This window comes from Saccoglossus kowalevskii, chromosome 5 (genome assembly GCF_978046115.1).
Source record: "Saccoglossus kowalevskii chromosome 5, keSacKowa6.1, whole genome shotgun sequence".
Lineage (NCBI taxonomy): Eukaryota > Metazoa > Hemichordata > Enteropneusta > Harrimaniidae > Saccoglossus > Saccoglossus kowalevskii.
The window spans coordinates 42,152,703-42,176,074 of NC_140645.1; the positions used below are offsets into that span (position 1 = coordinate 42,152,703).

General features: G+C 36.4%; 2 protein-coding genes across 2 annotated transcripts; both read right to left on the minus strand.

The window, feature by feature from the left end:
* Positions 1 to 1,104: 1,104 nt before the first annotated feature.
* LOC100371414 (uncharacterized) lies at positions 1,105 to 11,270 on the minus strand. The gene is made up of 4 exons (XM_002735473.4): positions 11,103 to 11,270; positions 6,288 to 6,418; positions 3,191 to 3,262; positions 1,105 to 2,046 (listed from the first exon to the last, which is right to left on the minus strand). Exons 1-4 carry the CDS (start codon positions 11,158 to 11,160, stop codon positions 1,837 to 1,839), a joined length of 471 nt encoding a protein of 156 aa, XP_002735519.2. The 5' UTR covers positions 11,161 to 11,270; the 3' UTR covers positions 1,105 to 1,836.
* A 2,326-nt stretch (positions 11,271 to 13,596) lies between these two features.
* LOC100371264 (uncharacterized) lies at positions 13,597 to 22,610 on the minus strand. The gene is made up of 7 exons (XM_085499437.1): positions 22,484 to 22,610; positions 18,661 to 18,752; positions 17,955 to 18,026; positions 17,424 to 17,550; positions 16,767 to 16,967; positions 16,138 to 16,297; positions 13,597 to 14,806 (listed from the first exon to the last, which is right to left on the minus strand). Exons 1-7 carry the CDS (start codon positions 22,530 to 22,532, stop codon positions 14,515 to 14,517), a joined length of 993 nt encoding a protein of 330 aa, XP_085355563.1. The 5' UTR covers positions 22,533 to 22,610; the 3' UTR covers positions 13,597 to 14,514.
* Between the last annotated feature and the right edge of the window lie 762 nt (positions 22,611 to 23,372).

Consider the following 23,372-nt stretch of genomic DNA (forward strand, 5'->3'; position numbering starts at 1 on the left):
CAACATGAATGTTATTTCCCACAATGCGTATTAATCATTCCTGTCGTGTTCACATTTACTGACAACATTCAAGTATAATTCCAGGGTGTGGTCTGATGGTCATTGTGTCTGGTGATACATGTATAGACTTAAAGAGGTCTTCTATTCAGAAACATTGTAAAGCATAGATTCACTTCTCATCAACAGCACGTTGAAGTATTTGTCCGTGATTGAAAATAGGTCGACGAACTTCATTTTTCTAGTCTATACCTTTGCTGACAACATTCTTTCAAATCCTGACAAGCATATGCTTTGTTCAATGGGCGACAACTGTGACAATAATCCTTTCAAAAGCCTCTCTGTGTTCGCCTTGTGAAGCGACAACACATTAAACACCACAGCAGTGAGTCTATACAGAATCTGTGATTACACGCCAGCGGTGGACCTTCACCTTAACGACTGGGTGTGTATTATCAGTGTGAATATGGCTTGTCAGTCTACGACAAAACTGTTTTCAAATCACCACGATCGTTAACGGGTTCACACTACAATTGTAACGAGTAGCCATACGTGATGAGGTTGCCATATATATTGTATAATTATAGTATACCGATGACGTATTGATTGATGTAATGACCAATGATCGACAGGCAGAGTTAAAAACCAAATTAAAGTGACTGTTCGCGTATGCCACAAACTAAGTGGACGGGAGCCTGAGGGCAAACACACTGGCTGCTATCAAACTTCCATGGTCATCATGCATAATGTGTTACCGATGTACATATTGTTTTATTTTAATGGTTGAGAAATATGGCTGACTGGTAGTCATTTTGTTTGTTATTGCCCCCGTATACATCTTCATTTCTTGCAACCACTGATTTGATTATAAGCTGCGAAACGTACTAACTGGTAAATACATAGCTCGAGCGCAACTTGACTACCAAGTTTTCAGTATCATGGTTTTGCCGTAACAAATTACACAATTTTTAATGATGGTTTTAAAAGTGAGCTAATGCGGTTTTGATAGTAAGCTAAATCAGCCTTTAAGAAAGCTTAAACGACCAATAAATCCGCTAACATGAAGCTAGCCTCTTTCTTACACGTCCAATACACTGAGATCACGTATCACAGATAATAGTTATATTTAAAATATATCTACCATTTTAAACTGAATAAAAAAATAGATTAACACCATTATACGTTTGGAACGTGCAACTGTGAACGACAACTATCATGATCAATACAGTGTAATATTTGAAAATAGGCTTTCTAAATCAGGGTGTTGGTATTTTGAGAACACTTAAATAATTGTCTTTGATACTATATTTCAACATGATTATCGCAGAATAAAAAAAAACAGTTTGAGCAGCAAACATGGAAGTCTTACGTCAATAAAATAATGAAAACGTCACTACATCAATCTACGTCAATGTTAATACATAGTCAGCCAGTATACGTTATCAGTATTCCATGAAATGAACATTACTATGCTTGTTATCAATAATAATAAATCAGATTATATAGGTTTTTTTTAAAATACAATATCAAAAACGAATATTCAAAACAAATTCAAAAATACCCAAACATACATCCTACATCAATCAGCCTACGTGCCAAATGCGGAATGATATTGTACCATAAAACGAACACTACAAGAATAATTTGTTGATTTTAGGATAAAACATAATATAATGTATTCATCAACAAATATTCAATCGTTAACAATGGAACATGAGAATCAAAAATAACAAAATCGCTACAACTTGCTTGCTTAGCTAATTAACTAAAACAAATTCCACTGTCCACGCGCCCTCGGTGAATATCCCATTATATTCACTACACGCGATCTCGCTTGCTTCAAAACTTGGGCAATATTATGTAGGACAAGAATCCAAAGAACGTGACACTTCCGGCAATATGTACAGAATTTGCCCCTGCCCGTAAAGCCACTGTGAGGTTGTAGTTGCAGAGGGTCTCGTTACAGCAGAACGTACATCCGTTCGCTACAACCGGGTTATCATCATCCGTACAGTCGTCGGGATTCTTGCCCTGCTGGTTCAGACACGCCTATAAGGTAAACAAGGGACAAACGATTAGTTATGAGGGTGAAGCGAGGCAGACTCTAGCCGTTACAAGAATGAATCTACACCAACAATATCCCGTTCTCGGTCTCTAATTACTTGTTCGAAGGTACGGCGCTGTCGGATCGAACCTTGGTTATATACCACATTGGCCGTATGAAATTTACTCCCGAATATTGCACAAAGAATTTTCTTTTAAAGCTGCAATATAGATGAGAATTCGTCATTTTTACTGTTGTTGATACTGCGTATTGAATTATGATTTGTCATGAGCTAAACATGTTGGGTGTGCAATAAAATAGATTAGTATTTGCTTGATGACGCGTTAGCATTCTCCATTTTTCAACATAGGAATGATCAACCAATTTCTTCAGTGTTCAAAATCGAGCATGTTCCCGCGAAATAAACACGGTTAGTATTGTTACTAGGTGATGTGCAAGATATATATATTTGAGAACCGTTTTGTGATTATTACACAATTGGTAACGAACGAGGCTGAATAAAATGGCCGATTAGAAAACTTACTCGGACAAAAATACCACGTGACACTGATACCCGCGAAAGGCATATTGGAAGTTATTGTAACCCATGTATTTACGTGGAATGTTCAAGAAAGTATTTTAAAGATGCAATATGAACGAAAACATGCATCTGTGTTCCATATTCCTCACTTTAGACAAAATCAAAATATGATTTATCATAACATAAAAATGTTTCGTTTGCAGAACACGCACAAGTATTTGTTAGATGAAAAATCAACACCACTAATACGCATGTGCAGTGATTGTTATTGTACGTATAAAAAAACAGTGCACATGCGCATTAGAGAATGTCAATGTTTCGTCAAACGAGTACTCTGATGTATGATACAAGAATAGTGTTTTCATGTCATGGTAAATCATGCCCAATGACGTCATCGATATAGAGTATTAAACAAAAATATTTAAAGTTACATGTTATCATCCATTTTGCATTTTTAAAAATTATCTAACATGTACACATATTTTGTCGAATGTAACATAATACATTGTAACGTAATTGTTTATTGTATACAGTATATTGTTTTGTATGGTATTGTTTTGTATGGTATTGTTTTGTATGGTATTGTTTTGTATGGTATGGTATCTCACCTCTTCCTGGGTGCATCGTTTTTTCATGTACAAGTCACCACCGTGATTCTTGACCTCGATTTCACACCATGGCTAGAAAATTATAACAATTACGTGTTAGCTGCGCAAGCGTGTGTGACGTATTTGCACGTGCCACTTAGGACATGCTTGAACTTCTAGGGTCATATAATTTGTTATAAGATATTAACACATTTAAAGGGTCGATATACCTATATTGAGCACGTTTTCAGCACAAAACGTTTTTTTAGAGAGACATACTAGCTAAATTAAATGATTTTTTCTAAAATGTGCAGGGGAAAATTTCTGATTCGGACTAGTTTTAGAATTAATATTATTAACAATTCCCTCGAACAGCTGAGTAGTTATAATACAAAAAATCGGAGCATCGTTGATCATAAAATTCTCTTTAAACAATGATATATCAGAATATGTGACCTTGATATATCAGAATATGTGACCTTGAAGAGGTAACAATAAATATCAGAATATGTGACCTTGAAGAGGTAACAATAAATATCAGAATATGTGACCTTGAATAGGTAACAATAAATATCAGAATATGTGACTTTGAAGAGGTAACAATAAATATCAGAATATGTGACCTTTAGTGGTCAAAATAAGTACCTTTATATGTGACCTCTAGGGTCAAAATAAGTACCAGAATATGTGACCTTTAGTGGTCAAAATAAGTACCAGAATATGTGACATTTAGGGGTCAAAATAACTACCAGAATATGTGACCTTTAGGGTCAAAATAAGTACCAGAATATGTGTCCGTTAGTGGTTAAAATGAGTACCTTAATATGTGACCTTTAGGGTCAAAATGAGCACCAGAATATGTGACCTTTAGGGTCAAAATGAGTACCAGAATATGTGACCTTTAGGGTCAAAATAAGTACCAGAATATGTGACCTTTAGGGGTCAAGATAACTACCAGAATATGTGACTTTCAGGGGTCAAAATAAGTACTTTAATATGTGACCTTTAGGGTCAAAATAAGTACCAGAATATGTGTCCGTTAGTGGTTAAAATGAGTACCTTAATATGTGACCTTTAGGGTCAAAATGAGCACCAGAATACGTGACCTTTAGGGTCAAAATGAGTACCAGAATATGTGACCTTTAGGAGTCAAAATAAGTAACGGAATATGTGACCTTTACGAGTCAAAATAAGTAACGGAATATGTGACCTTAAGTGGTCAAAATGAGTGCCAGAATATGTGACCTTTAGTGGTCAAAATGAGCACCAGAATATGTGACCCTTAGGGGTCAAAATTAGTACCAGAATATGTGACCTTTAGGGGTCAAAATGAGTACCAGAGTATGTGACCTTTAGGGGTCAAAATAAGTAACGGAATATGTGAACTTTAGTGGTCAAAATAAGTACCAGAATATGTGACCTTTAGCGTCAAAATAAGTACCAGAATATGTGACCTTTAGGGTCAAAATAAGTACCAGAATATGTAACCTTTAGTGGTCAAAATAAGTACTGGATTATGTGACCTTTAGGGGTCAAAATAAGTATCAGAATATGTGACCTTTAGGGTCAAAATAAGTACCAGAAATGTAACCTTTAGGGGTCAAAATAAGTACCAGAAATGTGACCTTTAGGGGTCAAAATAAGTACCGGAATATGTGACCTTTAGGGTCAAAATAAGTACCAGAATATGTAACCTTTAGTGGTCAAAATAAGTACTGGATTATGTGACCTTTAGGGGTCAAAATAAGTATCAGAATATGTGACCTTTAGGGTCAAAATAAGTACCAGAAATGTAACCTTTAGGGGTCAAAATAAGTACCGGAATATGTGACCCTCAGGGGTCAAAATTAGTTCCGGAATATGTGACCCTTAGGAGTCAAAATAAATACCAGAGTATGTGACCTTTAGAGGTCAAAATAAGTACCGGAATATGTGAACTTTAGGGTCAAAATAAGTATCGGAATATGTGACCTTCAGGGTCAAAATAAGTACCGGAATATGTGACCCTTAGGGGTCAAAATAAATACCAGAGTATGTGACCTTTAGGCGTCAAAATAAGTAGCGGAATATGTGACCTTTAGGGTCAAAATAAGTACCGGAATGTGTAACCTTTAGGGGTCAAAATAAGTACCGGAATATGTGACCTTTAGGGGTCAAAATAAGTACCGGAATATGTGACCTTTAGGGGTCAAAATAAGTACCGGAATATGTGAGCTTCAGGGTCAAAATAAGTACCGGAATATGTGACCCTTAGGGGTCAAAATAAATACCAGAGTATGTGACCTTTAGGTGTCAAAATAAGTAGCGGAATATGTGACCTTTAGGGTCAAAATAAGTACCGGAATATGTAACCTTTAGGGGTCAAAATAAGTACCGGAATATGTGATCTTTAGGGGTCAAAATAAGTACCGGAATATGTGACCTTTAGGAGTCAAAAATAGTACCGGAATATGTGACCTTAATGGTCATGAATAAGAGTTATGACCACATACTGTTAGATGATTAATTACAATGCTAAATTATGAGCTCTAGAAAAAAACAAAAACATTGTAATTCAAAATATTCAGTCACTACACAAGCGTATTAGTATTTTTTGTTTTTCGTGGAACGAATAGTGTGCTGCAAAAGCAGCGTTTTAAATTAACGATAAATCATAATCCACATTGATACTTTACATGTTGTGTCAAATATCAATATTAGAAAATTACATGTTTTCGTAAATATTTAAAGGGCGGTAGTCGTCGCACCACGCATGCGCGAGATATATGGGTCTCATGTAAACAAAGATGGCGACTTTGAATGTTGCGTAAATCAACGAGTACAATATTTAATTGATGTTTGTAGGTAATTGAAAGGAATCGAAGGAGTTACCGGCGGTAATTAGTATAAGTCGCGCCCAGGTCAAACCTCATACTTTTGATTTTCATTAGAAGAGCGCATTGGATTGTAGGAAAATCAATGCTTATCAACACAAGTGTCGCACATGCGCAGCGCGACGACTGCCGCCCTTCAACATTGAATGACCGTCTACAAATTAACGAATAGTACGAACGTCGCGACTTATAGCGACACACTAATTATTACGAACTAAATATTAATTAGACGTTCACGTACTTACCGATGAAGAGGGACAGTCGTCGATATCATTCGCGTCGTTACATTCATCAACACAGGTGCCGTTGTTACATTCAATACCTTTGCCGGTCTTACACACGTAACATTGAAAGGCATTCTCTTGAGAAGCATAGACTGATTTCAAAACAAAAGAAAACAAAAAAAATGACATCATAGAATGGCAAAATAAATTATTAATTTGAAGAGCCGGTATGTACCAGTATGTGCTGTGACAGCGCGTTATCGTTGATCGATACCACGTCACGGTGTTGTCCAGTTAATAAGCGGTTACTCGGCAGTGCCTGGGCCAATGCAAGAACGCGCGTCCAGCATGAAACTTTGGGGGATTCATTATTGATGTTACAAATCACCACCATCATAATTAAACATATTCAGTTAAATTTGAGGGCTTTTTGTTACAAAGAATTTAGTTGTGAATATGAAGGGCCCAGGTTGTTGTAACTGTTAAACATTACCACACATCGATAAAACCTGGCCATAAACAGTTGTATTCTCAAACTCCCATATCTTGCGATTGCTTTCAATTCTTCGTGTGTTTTTTTCCGAAACGATTGATGACACGTATTGTGAATCAGTAAGTTGCAATACAGTTGTTGACAATACGTGTTTACGTGTGAAATCGCACGGAGCTTTTCATAAGAAGTTCACAACAATAGGCTGGTTTGTTTACTTTAATGATCTTGAAATAGATAGTATTTACCATCGATTCTGTAGGAATATATTGCAAACAGTGGAAGCTGGATATCAAAATCAAAAAAATAATTTTCAACAAATCTGGTTAATGTTATCAAAAAACAAATTTAAAATAAATGGTCAAGAATTGGATAACGTAACATCATATACCTATTTAGGACCAACAATAAACTCTTCAGGTCAACTCAGCAAAGCACAAAAATATCTTGGACACAGAGCAACAAAAGCACTATTCAAAATGAAACAACTATTATACCCAGAAAATAACACCCCAATTAAAACACACTTGAAACTATTCGACAGCATAATCAAACCAGTCCTACTCTATTGCAGTGAAGTATGGGCTAGTGATTGCATACTACAATCCAAAGATCTTCATTATAACATGCTTCCTATGGAGAAGCTACACACCAAATTCTGTAAATATGTGTTTTTTTGTTTTGTTTTTTTTTTTAAATATTTTTGTGCCAGGCGACAGTTCTGGACATTGAATGTCACCGTTGTCTCTCCTGACTTTTTTTTTTGTATGAGCAAATTGCAAGTGCTAGTGCTGACACATAGTGCATTTTGTCACAGAAATCATATTCTTGTTTGGGACTACATGACAGGGCTGTGTGGCCATCTCTCTGTCAAATGGCAATTTTAATGCGCTATCCTGGCGTCAACCAGGCTCGGTCGAACACAAGCACCTGCGGACCTTAACAAAGGTTCCCCAAAGTCGCATTCGTTAGTGAATGAAACTCGGCCAGTGGAATTGGCCTTCCCATTGAGTCTGTGGCACACTCACCCAGGGTAGGGGTTGACCCTTTTGATGTTCAGCCTCAGATAGGATTTGAACTTGGGTCTACCGATCATGAGCCTGGAGCGACAACCACTATGCTACCAGTGACCGGACCTATGTGTTACAAGTTAACTGTAAAACTATTAATTTATCATGTCTGTTAGAACTTGGTAGGTATCCCCTACTTCTAACTAGCATAATGATAAAACACTTAATAAATTATCGGCTAAAAATGAAAAATAAAAATGAAAATACTCTGGTCCATGAAGCATATCGACTTGGAATGGAGCTTGACAAAACAATACACCTAACTGAAAAGCATATTAAAATATGTAAATGAAAACAATGTGTGGGAGAACCAACATCTGCATAATGCTGCCACAATAAGAAAAAAGGTTATGGACAATCTCCAAAAAATATTCAAAATTAACAGTCAAAAAAAAAAATGCGCACATACAGAATGTTAAAAAATGACTGCTCATATGCGGAGTATCTTTCAGTAATGAATTACTCTAAACATAGATTCACACTAACAAAACTAGGAATTAGTGCCCATGTTCTACAAATATAAATGGGTCGGTCGCTACAATAAAATAGATGCTTGCAAAAGGAAATGCCCTGTGTGTGATGTAAACGAAATTGAAGATGAAAAACATTTTCTGCTTAACTACAAATTATATGAAAATGAAAGAAACCAACTAAACGCTGAGTCAAAGATTTCACAATATTGAACAACAATGAAAATAAAACAATTATAAAACTAGCTAAAACATATTTGAATGTTTCAAAATTAGAGAAAATAAAATGAAAAAGCCTTCATTCTCATCCAAATAAACCACAATATTAATATGAAAACATATCTGCAAGTTTTTTGTTTTCTGTAAGAAAACCATATCGCGCCTTGACGAATAATATGAGGTCTTTACGAGGATATCTCAAAATATGTATAATACAGCGGAAGTATCGAGGTCAATACGACGGCGTACTTCTGAGTGCATACTTTGAGGTATCCTCGTAATAACCTTATTATTAGACACAAGTTCCTTCCAAGGATACATTATGGAAATGCCGAAATCCAAAAAGTTTAGAACAGAATCAGCGAACTTCTTTGTGCGGAGTCCGTTGAAACCCTGGTGGCATTCATGTTTGTTTTTAATATTAGAGGACGCTTACGCGCGTAATCATTCCATATTTGGAATTCGCATTTCCTAATATGGTAGGATAACAATACCCCGTAAAATGCCACGAAATTACGGCACGCTGTAAGTTATGGCGTTACGGTGTCAGGTGTATAATAACTCGTATGCTTTTTTCATACACACATGTTTGAATCATTTTAGGAATTAGAAGTAAATATAACATTAGATATACGCACATAATCATAATAGTCTCTTTGATGACGTCATGAGACATAATTTATATAACACAAAAGTGGAGTGAAACACATAAAGTCGTTTGAATCGCAATATGTTAAGCATACCAGACGCATGTTGTATTCGTTTTTTACCTCGCTCTTATTACACGCGAGTCGAACGAGTGACTTTGGTATTTTTAGTCGTTCCTATCTACACTGTGCGAGTTTGAAATTCAAAAACGCAGAAATAACACTTTGTATCATGAATTAGACTGATACAAACATGTTTTACAGGTTATATACAGTACGTGTAATGATTGGCGAAACATGTCGAATTTACTGCTTGGCTCGTGGAGTTTGTTTGTTTGTTATTGACAGTTATTCTTTTCATTATTGCCAAAGTATATGCCCCTCAACAAAGAAAAACAAAATAAAATAACAAAAAACACAAGTATCTGACGCCGAACGTTCGGATCTACGTCTTATATTGTTTGAAACAACAAGTGAATGACGTGGGGGCTTACTCCGTTGTTGGATTGCTGCCAGGATCACAGGGGCCATCCCGTAAAAACAAGGTCTTATTTTGACGCGCCTGCTTTTGTGTGATAAAAATGATGAATACTAGCATGTCGCACAAACAAATCCGTGGTAAACAACATAATACGTAATGACCATCCGTCAACGGAGTCGACCTTAGATGAATGTTTGTTGTTGTAATATTATGATAGAAACATGCATTCCAAGATTTGAAACTTTTGAGAATGTTTGCATATATATCATTAGCGTATATATCAGAATATGTGAATATTATTTGTTTAATGCTTCACCACAATGTTTTTCATAATCACGAACACAACTCTTTATAAAATGTACTTCTTTTGGTGGCTATCTATCGTCCAACGGTTGTCAAGCCGCAGAGGATGCTGGGAAAAGTATGTTAACTATCAAAGCTTTATTGAATGACAATTAGCTATAGTTTGTGAGGGAGCTGGTTGTTTGAATTTTATATTGTTCTTCATTTGTTTAAATCAGTTATCAATTAATAGACAGATTTCTCTGATTACCTTATTATTTTTGTTTGTTAGTAAGGTAATCAGTTTAATATCATGTTCTGCCTGACCATTTTGTATACTTAGCTAATTAAATGTCTACGTATATTTAAATATAGCACTTACATATATATCAAAATTATTTGATTATAATTTTATTTAGGGCAAAAACTAAATATTATATACTACTGTCCGAATATGGGCGTTTGTGCCCGAGTGCAGGTGATCTTCTGCCAAAGATCTCTATGCGCGAGTGCCCTAACGCCCATATTCGGGCTGTAATATTTTTATTACATGCCTTTAATAACATAAAGAATACAGGGTTTATATCTGAATGTTTAAAAGTAATTCTTATTGGTAAAAATGTACATTCTTCATAAGCAGAAACAAAGTTTTGCGTGCAATCGCGTCAATTGATAAGTTTGGCACTGCGGATGGATATGTTTACGCATCCTGTTAACCGGCTCCCTTGACAACCTGCATTCGATTAAATGGCTGCAGCAGACGAAATGGATATTATGCAGTAGTTGCGTAGTTATGTAGTAGATCGCTCCTAACGCCGGGCAAATAATCACCTGCGCTCAGACACAAACGCCCATATTCGGGAAGTAATATATACTATATATAAATAACACTCGTTTTTATCGCATGTTGTAAATTAATTGGGTCACAGTTAGTTGAATTTAAAACAAATTGAATCATTAGACACACTTATAGACTCCAGAGTAGGGACTATGAAAGAACAGTGCTCGACAGTACGGGGAATATAGATTTGTTTGTCTCTGTATAACAAGCAGAATCGGCCCTGCATATTAATGCTTTTGAAAAATTCACATCGACTCTTCCAAGTTCCTCACACCAACTGAATTTGTGCATATGTTGTAATGAATTAATAAAATCAATAAAGAACAAACTACTTACCTCCCATCCACTGTATAAAGAAAAGTGCCAATAAAACGTAGATAAGTTGAGTCGCCATATTTGGATATTCACTTGCTACTGTACCCTACGCTGCCTTGTATATTTTAGTTAACAGTCGTTGGTGAACGGTAAGAATGTGATGTGTCTGATTGTCGTGGGAGATTCCATTATATTTGGGGGGGGGTTATAGTGTGCCAGCGTTGTCTTGTGTCGCATAAAGATAACTTAGGAGTGCGCCATTACCAATTCTGGGGGTGATCAATAAAAAAAAAATATCTGCACAGGTCAGAAAAAAACCCAGTCTCTAGGGATGATGAACATCTGATTCAAATAAATAAATATATCAAAAAGTCAAGTGAAAAAAAGTACGTCAAAATTGCCCTTTGTAAAATATTGTAGATATCAATAATTAGTTTTTCCATCATATATTCCAAAATTTTAGCGCCTCAGACCTAGTTCTGTTTTTACACGTGTTATGACAGCGACAATCCGTTGTCGGTAGCATTTCTATAGTAATTTTGCAGTATCGCGAACACGAAGGCAGGTCTTGTAAAATTGGGGCGCGATACGTATAGCACGCATGCTCTTGGCAAGCCACTGTTCATTAAAATGAATAGAAAATGTTGAAAAAACGGTGTTTTCAATAGTCGGATTAGTAGTTTGTCATCAGGTAATTCATTAGACGAATATTGCTATGGAATATACGCTACCGTATTTGCCTATATTTAAGCTTTCAGATGATGTATAAGTTGTTATAGTAGCATTCTTATTAGCTTTTAAAGTATGTCTGAGTCTACTAGTAAACAAAATAAATATTGATCAGTGTCACAAACTCAATGTAAAACTTACATTCCCATCAAATAAACACGGCTTTCACTATGTATTATCTATCACAAGTTATTTCATCTTGTGTTACCTAACACGAGTTGTTATTTTATACAGTGATAACAATGAAAAAAGGTTGCTATGGTAGAATTCGTTTCAAAAACAGTATTCGAAATTCCACCATTGTCTTCGAGTATTGTCGTCGGCTCAAACAATGACCGTTGTCGACGAATTAAACCTTATACTCAAACGATTAAACAATGAATCCACTCGTTTTGTGAAGGTATTTGTGTTATTGATGGTGCGTACTTTCTGTTATTATGGTTAACACACAATGACGACCAACATCTTTCGTTACTTTTAATGTCTTTATTTTAGGGATTGTACCAAAGCACGGCTCTACTTTAAACAGCTAGGAATCCCGATCAACTGTCGATTGGAATACATTAGTTCGTCCTAGATCAATTACGTGAAATATCATCGCATTATGCAATTTCATAAATCAATATGTGCTCGATGTCGTCACAGCGCCACTACACTACCCGGTATGAGCCATTTTACCTCGGCTCGAGGGAGATCTGCCTTTTCCTGACAATAACTAGATATAATCACTCGCACATATGATATTCATGTATAATATTTTTCCATTCGTGGTCATTAGTTTTTGCATTCGAGACAAGTATAATGCAGCTACCAAGACTTCATTTGTTTGGTTGACAACAAACCGTAGTCATGACAATGTATAGGGCAGTTCGTTTGGAAACATGCCAGCCAACAATATACAAAAGAGGCACGTACATTTACGTACCTTCGGCAGAGGTTACGGTATTTTAGGGAGTGATCAAGACTGAAGCCTACTTCAAGTGACATCTGGACTCCAGCGTATAAGTTATCATAGTCATTCGGGGCTAAAGGTTTTAGGGGCACGAACGCCTGTTTGCCCAAGGCGTTTCAACGTGAATTTTATTGTGTAATTATACAGAATAGAGGCCACCATGGCAAACAAAAGTAGGTCGCGGCACAGTCCCAGAGGGATTGTGGTCGTGGCGATGTAACGGGGTGGGTCATTATTTTACCGGCGCCGATAAAGAAAGGGCGACCGCGGCAAAGCAACCCAGTCCTCAACGCAGTCGCCATCGCTTGTCTTGGCACCATCAACACTGAATCCAGAGTCGTATTTTCCCTGTCGTGGTTGATCGGTAACCATTTATAGTTTCCAGAGGTGGACGACTACTTCTGGTAACGACATAAGTGTTTGAATAAGTTATATAATTCTCCGCAACCACGTGATCGCATGTGGTTGACGATGTTTAAATTGTTCTTCGTTTTTCATCACACATTCATAATACACCTTGTAGTCTCATTTACAGTCTGCACTAATTTGGGTGAGAAAGTCTGGTGGTGTTTAGTTCATCGGGATGATATATTAAATGACGTCATAGCCAGGCGATTACGGTATGAAATATAATGAGTATAATAAAATAGGGAGCAAACGATGCCACCAAGACCGTCGGTATGACCAGAAATTCAATGTTATGGAGACAGTTTAGATAAAATAACAGATGGAATAACACTCCAGTGACTGACATATTGTTATAACCTTTGACAACTGTTGTCTGAGTGAAAACTGATTAACATCAGTATCAATTTAAATAAACTACTAAATGCGTCAGTAATATGCAAATTGTTTTAATTACGTGCCATCTATGTACATTATATTTACATTCATAGTAACAGAATAATCCCACTTCTTTCGAAATATATACATATAAGAATATAAGAAATCAATATATATGTCTTAATTAAAATCACAAATTCCGACAAACCACCAACTGGAATCTTACTGGACGTTGCAAACTGATTGGGCGAGTTGATATGTGCGTATGACGTACTGCGCAATGCAAGTTGCGCACACATATAATCCAGTAAACCTGATTGGTGGAAATTATTCAAACAAGTACTGTAAAGGGGGTAATTATTCACTGGGTTTTAATTTAGCTTATTTCGCTGACTGGAAAATGCGCTAAATTAAAACCCAGTGAATATGTAAAATTTAGCATAGAACGCATTATCTAAATGATAAAACCGTGAATTTAAAACCCACTGAATATGCCTGAAATGGTAAATCAATGAAATTTAAACCCAGTGAAAATTAGTCATTTTACAGTATACGATGTTAGTTATAAATCAATTAGTACACTTATACAGCGTGCATATAGCAAATTTATTTAAATTACTGGTGTTTTCAGCATCACAATTAATATAACCACACAGATATGATGTAAAATTTGGACTCTTGCTCCTGTTCCAACTATAATTAACATGTGCTTTATAATGCCCGGAATACTAGTACGTAGCAGTATATACCTTAAGCATTTCGTGCAAAAAATATAGTACAGCGTATATTCAAAGAAACAACTATTTACAAATGTTACAAATGGAACAATTAAAAAGCTTTGATCAAAATATTTTAGATTGGTTCATTTATGTAATTTCGATCGGTAGTTGCTTCCTACATGGACTCAAATGTATATGAAAAACACTAGGCGGGGAGACGCCTTTAAAGTTAGCAAAAACCCGCCCTACATTAAATTGCAAAGAGACGGACAAGCACTGCCATGGCAAAAGTTGCTAGGAAATTGCCAACTTGGGAAGATGCGTCGCTGCAGGGACGGTTGATGTCATACTGTGGAGGGGGTACAATTCCTGAATTGCAGATTTCTGAATTGTCGTCATCTCCATTGTCACAGCAATAGTTACAATCAATGTCTTCATCTATCAGGTCAAGCGCGACAAGAATAGCTTCCGAATCGTCATCCACTAATGCCGGACACTGGTCACCAGATTCGGCATTCCTGCATTCATCGTGGGTTGCACATCTGTTTATAAACAAGATAAATATAATACAATTTAGTCGAATATTAATACGGGATCGATAATATTTTAAATACACTAAATGTATCTATTGTTATCTATTATAATATATTGTCTATACTTCTGATTTACGCTTCACAGTCCATAGGTGTATATCGTAATGTATTGCTTATACTTCTGATTGACACTTCACAGTACATAGGTGTATATCGTAATGTATTGTTTATACTTCTGATTTACGCTTCACAGTCCATAGGTGTATATCGTAATGTATTGTTTATACTTCTGATTTACACTTCACAGTCCATAGGTGTATATCGTAATGTATTGTTTATACTTCTGATTTACACTTCACAGTACATAGGTGTATATCGTAATGTATTGTTTATATTTCTGATTTACATTTCACAGTCAATGGGTGTACATCGTAATGTATTGTTTATAATTCTGATTTACACTTCACAGTACATAGGTGTATATCGTAATGTATTGTTTATACTTCTGATTTACGCTTCACAGTCAATGGGTGTATATCGTAATGTATTGTTTATACTTCTGATTTACACTTCACAGTCCGAAGGTGTATATCGTAATGTATTGTTTATACTTCTGATTTACACTTCACAGTCCATAGGTGTATATCGTAATGTATTGTTTATACTTCTGATTTACACTTCACAGTCCATAGGTGTATATCGTAATGTATTGTTTATACTTCTGATTTACGCTTCACAGTCCATAGGTGTATATCGTAATGTATTGTTTATACTTCTGATTTACACTTCACAGTCCATAGGTGTATATCGTAATGTATTGTTTATACTTCTGATTTACGCTTCACAGTCCATAGGTGTATATCGTAATGTATTGTTTATACTTCTGATTTACACTTCACAGTCCATAGGTGTATATCGTAATGTATTGTTTATACTTCTGATTTACACTTCACAGTCCATAGGTGTATATCGTAATATATTGTTTATACTTCTGATTTACACTTCACAGTCCATAGGTGTATATCGTAATGTATTGTTTATACTTCTGATTTACACTTCACAGTCCATAGGTGTGTATCGTAATGTATTGTTTATACTTCTGATTGACACTTCACAGTACATAGGTGTATATCGTAATGTATTGTTTATACTTCCGGTGTACACTTCACAGTCCATAGGTGTATATCTTAATGTATTGTTTATACTTCCGGTGTACACTTCACAGTTCGCTTGTTCCTACTGCTGGACATTGTCATTAATTATGTCATCTACCCACGCCGTCTAATGTTGGAAATATGCAATGAATTGCGTGTACTATGACGTAATGATGACGTACATACCCTTTTGTTATAACTGGAACCCCAGTCGTGTAACTAATTTCGGTTTTGCACACCATTTCGTTGTCTACGCATGTTTCAGATTCACAGTTTAGAAAGACATCAGCGAGTTGAAGCAGACTATCAGTAGGGTCAATAGCTAATGAGCTACAAGAGTAACAAGCTGCAATAAATTCGGTTTTGTAAGTGATATTTCAAAACATTGGAAAATAAAACTCGGCGATTACATCATCTTTATAACATGATAAACAAACTAGTACATGATTTGATCAATCCAGAGTCTAACGTAGGTGAAAACCACGCCAATCAAGTCGTCAAGTCCGATCACGAAGAGTTAACTAAGACGTACAAATTAATTCTGGGCAAATAGTTTGTAACTTGGATTCTGATTCGCGGCATTGAAATACAATTTCTGTTTATGAATAATTGGCAGAGTCGCTGTTTTTTATATACAGTACAGTTGTTTGTACGTAGTCGTCTAGCTATTTTCGAGTTCACACGATGTTGCCTGCTAAACTTCAGTGCAATATTCCCTATGTATCAATAAATACATATTAGCCAAGTGCTTATTTTGTGAACGGTGACGAAACGTTGCATTTGGCTTTCCAAATTGTAACCTTAGTTGCACTTACTATTGGAACAACAGTCATCGACTTCCTCTTCTTCTGTTTCACCGGATCCACTTCCACTTTTACTGCCACTTTTACTGCCACTGCTATGTTTATTACTGCCACCGCTACTTTTTTTACTTTTGGAAGAAGTGTCGCAAGTTCGGGTCCTACGACGAGAACAGTCTTCACACGATGACCAGCAACTCCACGGACTGCAATCGTCTGATATGAAGAAATTAACGCCTCTGTGTTATTCTTCGGACTCAATTAAGTTTTCAATTCGGACAAACGCATGATTAAATAGAAACTAAAATAGCGACAGACATATTTATAACTGTTGTGGCATTGAAACAATTGTTCTAACATTTGAATGAATTCACAACAAATCACTGAAAAGTAAGAGCAAAGTATCGCATTTTGTTCTCATTTTATATATTTCACTCTATGTATATTGTTCTCTAATCACGCCAAATTTGTTTTTATGGTCACATGTCCAACGCTTTTAGAGTAAAAGGTAAACGATATTTTTTATTTAGGATTTTGAGTTTTTAGGCCCAAAACTTTGATAAATGAGTTGTGGCGAGGCATTTTACTTTTTTTGCGAAAAGGGCAGCACAACAATAATAGAAAATCAATGCAATTACAAATCTACAAAAAAATACAGATACAACTGCTCACCATAAACTTCGTGATAGTATGGCAATTCATCATTGCATAGTTCTTCATCACAGCAATAACTACACGAATCTTTGACTATGCCGAATTCACAGTACTCATCGTTATCGCTCTGATCTGATGAACATATCTACAATCACATGGAACAGAGAAAATATCACTACAAGGCAGTATTGAAATTAACAGCCTGGCCCATTATTCTATTTAATTACCCTACCCTATTCACCCTACTAATTCTACAAATAATAATAATAACAAATCTTAATCTTGAATAAAATAAGATTTTCAATATTTTAATAGCGTATAGCGATATATAGTGTTAATTCCACTTCGTTTCACAACATGCGTTCGTGCACAGTACTAATCTGAAGTGCAATACAGTCCCAGTTTGTGATCAAAGGCTTATATAATATTATATACAATATATATACAAACACTGTAAACGAAATTGAATGTCACATTGCCCATATCGGTGGTGGGAAAACATTGCTGCTACGTCACGTGACAATGGTTCACGTGACACAGATTACTTACGTCAATGTCTACGCACTTCTTGGTTGTCTCAAGACTACCACCAACATTCTCAATCACCGTCTGACAATGTTGCTGAAAAGAAGATAACACAAAACAAAATACTGTCATAACCAGTCTAAAACTAAACCGAAAACATATATCACTCGATGTATATCACTCGATGTACTTTATATCACTAATATCTCATCGTAAGCACTTCGAAACACCCGTCAACCACCGGGTATACTGTAAAGGGGGTAATTATTCACTGTGTTTTAATTTAGCTTATTTCGCTGACTGGAAAAATGCGCTAAATTAAAACACAGTGAATATGTAAAATTTAGCATAGAACACATTATCTAAATGACGAAACCGTGAATTTAAAACCCACTGAATATGCCTGAAATGGTAAATCAGTGAAATTTAAACCCAGTGAAAATTAGTCATTTTACAGTATATTACCCTCGGTTTCACGCATCACTCATTACCCAATCACGTAATCAAGCCCAGTACATGCCCGGTTCAAATCAATATCCAACACTTGGTAATTTACTACATAACAATGACCAATTCGCTCGAATCAACTTGAAATTAAACACTTATTAATTTAGTCTAGTACACATCGACCTCGCTTATTTATATGAGTATGTAGCTGCCATTTCTCGTGCCCTCGGGTATAATAGCTAGTTTGTTGGTTTACAGATACAGAAGAAATCGTTATACTCACATCAGCGTTACATGTGACGGTGTTTTGACGACAGTAGTAATTGCTGGATACCCCGTTACACGAATGGCACTCTTGAACACCAGCCAACACTCCTGTGAACAGAAGTTGTGTATTAATTATCAACATCATATAGCTTCTTTATATAGACATTTGAAGATACAATATAGAGTGACAACAATATTATAAGGTTATTACGAGAATTCCTCATTCTCGTAATAACCTTATTATGATACATCTTTTCCTTCCAGTGATACACCGTGGAAATGTTTACTATCACTAGTTGATAATTAGTAAATATATAACATGTAGTTTATTTCACTACAAAAACCATATCTCTATTTTGTTGCTGCGCTATCCATTTCACGATTGCCATGGCAATGCACGGTATGCATAATGCGCAAACAATCACACATCCGGCTACGTCTTTATCAATGTTAATTTTTCTATGGCCACCCAAATACAAGCAGTTGTCATTGAAAGTACCAGGATGCTGAACTTTTTGTGTCCAGACATAAGACACACATGTGATCTTTATTAGTTTCGGTTCGCACGCAGTCGGAAAATTGGAACTTATGTATTAACTTGTATGCGTACGCCCGTGCGTCCGTCTGTTCGCGCGTATCCAGCAGTATCTCACATATGCCTAGACCATGCAAGGTACCTTCCATGCCTAGACTGACCAAGTTCACACACGCACATACACATCAGATATTATATAGGACATATGTAAATGCGTTTCACGATCCGATTCAAAATGGTCCAATGGTCACTAGTTTAAGGACAAAATGCATCAAAATAAATACATGGGATGCACGTCGTTTATTTAATTCAAAGCGAGTTTAAAATGTCCGGTCGGCATCCATTTTGTTTTAAAGATTGCAGTCCGAGATCTATATACCTGACATGTCTAGAACGATCAAGTTCAATCTTTACGAATACATCGGACATCATATCGCACAAACGCACGTGCATGTTTGTCACTATCAAATCCAAAATGACTGACTTTCGGTCGTCTTGTTTAAACGAATGTAGTTTTACGGAGCCATATCTCACACATGCATGGACCAATCAAGTGTGAACTTCGCATCGGGTCATACATTTTGGAAACATATTTAAGTTACTTATCAACTGATATAATTCAAACTATATATTTAGGGATCTTGTCATATTGACAATAACTGGTTACGAGTCACACGTAATGATAACGAAGTATACGTAAATATTGTGTTGTTATGGAAGATACAGTACGTTGTTCGACCAACATGTCACGTCGCTCATTTATCGCGAGATTTCACATTTAGCGCATCATACTGGGATAGGACAAACTCACCCAACCATAGCAATATAATTGTTCAATTCATAAAAGAAATGGCCAAGCAGAACATAGGACTTGTTCTTAGTACATTTAGATGTAGTAGAGCGATGTAAATATGCGACGTGAGCGTGAAATGAAATCAACTCCACCTGTTATACTGTGGCGTGTGATACAAAAACTACTAATCAAATCTATCCAAACCCCAAGGTGGGAAATTTGCATCAATATACGCCTGTCTGAATGAAGGGTGGGGTGTTTTGCACGTAGGAGTACCACTACATGCGACCTAGACTGGCAAAGTCGGGACTTCTTTTTTGTTTTACAAAAAGAAATAATTAATTGTTATTTTATTCCTTTCAACATGATCGCGAAAACTAACCTGACCCCTCATGCTTAATTGACAATTAATTTTTGTTTGTAAAACAAAAAAGAAGTTCCGACTATGCCAGAATACATGCGACCGTGAAGCGCATATGGAATATATAACAATTCAGTAACAATTCAGGTCATTGAGGCTTTGAGGACGGGGAATGCAGACAAATGATTTAACAGCAGTTGTCAAGTTGTCGTTACTATGCATCTAGCACTATAACAGAGGGGATTTCCTTTATCGGGTTTAAAACCTCCACGGGAATACTAGCATTAGAACATGGTCGATGTAGATATGTACCAACTATACCAACCGTTCTACTTCATTCACATTCGTGATCGGATAAAGTGTATAGTGTATCTAGAGCAGACTGTTGTGAGACACACTGATTTCACCGTAGATAATTGGGCTTAAAATCCATTTCGTCGGAACATCGTATGTGTTTTGAGACACGCGATGCTATATATGGCTATGGGTCTATAGCTCTACGTGTGTCGAATCTCGCCTTCTGTAACCGCTTTTCTGTGAAATTCAGGGCTTTTCATGGATTTTTAACTCAATTGTTGGATTCCGTTGCCCGACTAATTTTATTATTAATAAAATAATACTTGTAATTAATGACAAGTACGTGAAGAAATAACATGGATAATTTCAGTGTATGTTTTAGATATTCTACGTTGATTCACGAGTAGAAAATCTGGGGAAATGATTGATATCCAAAACATTCATTGACCGTGAATCATCTGATTTATCTAGGGACCTCGAAATTGTTTTCTACTATAAATTCTTACTACAGGTGTCAAGACGTTCTGGCCCTGGTCGCTTGCGGCCCTGGTAAATAAAAGACAATCCGGCCCTGGTTTGGACGTTCTGGCCCCAAAACAGGTTGGTCGATCCGGTCTGGGTATAAATCATATTCGATATGTGTTCATATCTAATGTTAATATATTAAATGCACAACTATGTATGACAATATGGCTATATTATTCACAATTTTTCCGATTTAACACCGTGTTTGACACAATGGTCGTCGGGCAATACATTTCAGTTACGCTCAGGGTCCGCTTTTTTGTGGTTTGTTGGAACGTGTTTCCATGGCGAATTGAGTGAATAAATTTAGAACAGAAGTCGGAATGTGACAATGTAGCAAGATGCCTTCAATTTGTCGCCAAGTTAAATGATCGACTTCTTTCTATCAATGAGGCTGTACTAGTAGTTTTCGCCAAAACCAAACAGCGTAAAAGAATCGACCATCCCGGGAAAATGATCATTATAAGTATTTCGTTACGCCGGACATGTCGCGGAATAAGAGAAGCGCTACGTCGCTGGAAGCTGTCCGGCTAGAATTTGTTTGTGAGATCCGGGTAAAAACAATTTATTTATCATTTACAAGTTTTTTTCTCGAAATGCTTGAACAAATTACACAATCTATAGGCTTTCTTTTTCGTCGGGATAATATATACACAAAAGTAGCTGCTAGGTGTGATGAATCGGTATAGATATGGCATTGCGGCGAGGTGGTATTCAAAAACACGATTTAGTATCAACACCGAAGATCACACTCCAATTTGTCGAAATGAGTGTTTGGTAAGGCAGGTGCTTAGCAGTCATTTAGCGGTATCAACTCCTGTCACACTTTGTCAAATTTAGTCCTTAGTATGACAGTTTTTGCACTCTTTACATGGTGTAAGATTAGGGTTACCACTGTTTAAATATGACGTTGGAGACAATGCGTGTCCAAAAATGTGTGACCTTTACGGGCTGGCCTTTAAAATCATTAAGTACCAATTGTATTTCTCCTTGGCGTGTGAAAGCCGTAAACGATGCGAGAGTATGCAGTAAAGTTTAGCCTTCGTCTGTTTAATAACAGGTCGATGTAGTGTAAAACAAAACAGAACAAACAAACGTTTTTCTGTGCTGGAAAGATAATCGCGTATGGAAGGCATCGCATTGAATTACGATTACCATACCAGTATTCCCTCCATGTTATGCGACAGTAATATTATTGAACTCGAAATCTACAACTACACTTGCCGACGACAAATGAGTACCATGTAGAAAATCTAGTGCAGGAGGTGGGTAACCTGAAGTCGAAAATGTAAATATTAAAATAAATAAAACTGTAAAAATGCACTTACGTGTGGCCGCTATAGCAAGTGTCAGAATAAACACAGTTCTCAAATCCATGGTTGTGAGAGGGGTGATGGAGCAGTCTTCTTGGCGTGTTTGAGATGCAGAATGATTGATTATCCACTATTCGCCACTTTCATACACACAACTTAAGATACAACAAAAGCGATAACATACGTCATTCCTGTGTTGTGCAGACGGTTACAGTGGTCCCCTTGACTACAAATGTATTAAAACAGGCCGAGCCCCTTTCCAGACAAAAGCGAAACATTTTCTGGTTTACCTCACAATTTCGACTTAATAGACTCGCACTTTATAAACAGATCAAATTATCTGTCATATTGTTTTTATAACTTTTATTTCAAACTTTTATTTATTTTATCACAAGAAAGATTATTATTTTTTTGCAATCTTCGCACTTTTTTTCCTGTGTTCTTGCGCTTCATATGTTCTTTGTTTACAATGCAATCGACATTGCATTTATGTGTGGCGTGGCGCGTACCGCCCTCCAACAATAATCGCAACAGATTTCAGTAGAGTGTTAATAATACCTGTGAAAACCTATTACTAACTATTGTGATCACCACGAGAAATGATAAAATGCAGTTGGTATGGCAACCACGAGAAATGATAAAATGCAGTTGGTATGCAGTTGCAACAAATCCTGAAATATTGCAGCAATGAAGCTAGCTTGCATTTCGCAGAAACAAGGTCCTGGTGTCTAATCACCAAATCAAAACAAATCACTGAAATCAACCAAGGTCACATAGGCACGATTTGCAGGAACCCTTATTGTAGTATCAAGGGGTCATTTAGAGTTTTCCTCTAGACCATGAGCAGTGGGAATGATGTAACTTTGAGGGTGAGGCCGATTATGACAAAGGCAAAAACTCGAAG

Bases quoted from the DNA above. Each gene is read 5' to 3' on its own strand.
- LOC100371264 (XM_085499437.1), bottom strand. From the start codon at position 22,532: ATGGATTTGAGAACTGTGTTTATTCTGACACTTGCTATAGCGGCCACA. The intron at 18,027-18,660 runs GTGAGTATAACG...TCTTCTTTTCAG, and splicing joins CCGTCACATGTAACGCTGAT to CAACATTGTCAGACGGTGAT. The intron at 16,968-17,423 runs GTGAGCAGTTGT...TCTTCATATCAG, and splicing joins ATACTATCACGAAGTTTATG to ACGATTGCAGTCCGTGGAGT.
- LOC100371414 (XM_002735473.4), bottom strand. From the start codon at position 11,160: ATGGCGACTCAACTTATCTACGTTTTATTGGCACTTTTCTTTATACAG. The intron at 3,263-6,287 runs GTAAGTACGTGA...ATAATTTTCTAG, and splicing joins ACGACTGTCCCTCTTCATCG to CCATGGTGTGAAATCGAGGT. The intron at 2,047-3,190 runs GTGAGATACCAT...TTTACCTTATAG, and splicing joins AACGATGCACCCAGGAAGAG to GCGTGTCTGAACCAGCAGGG.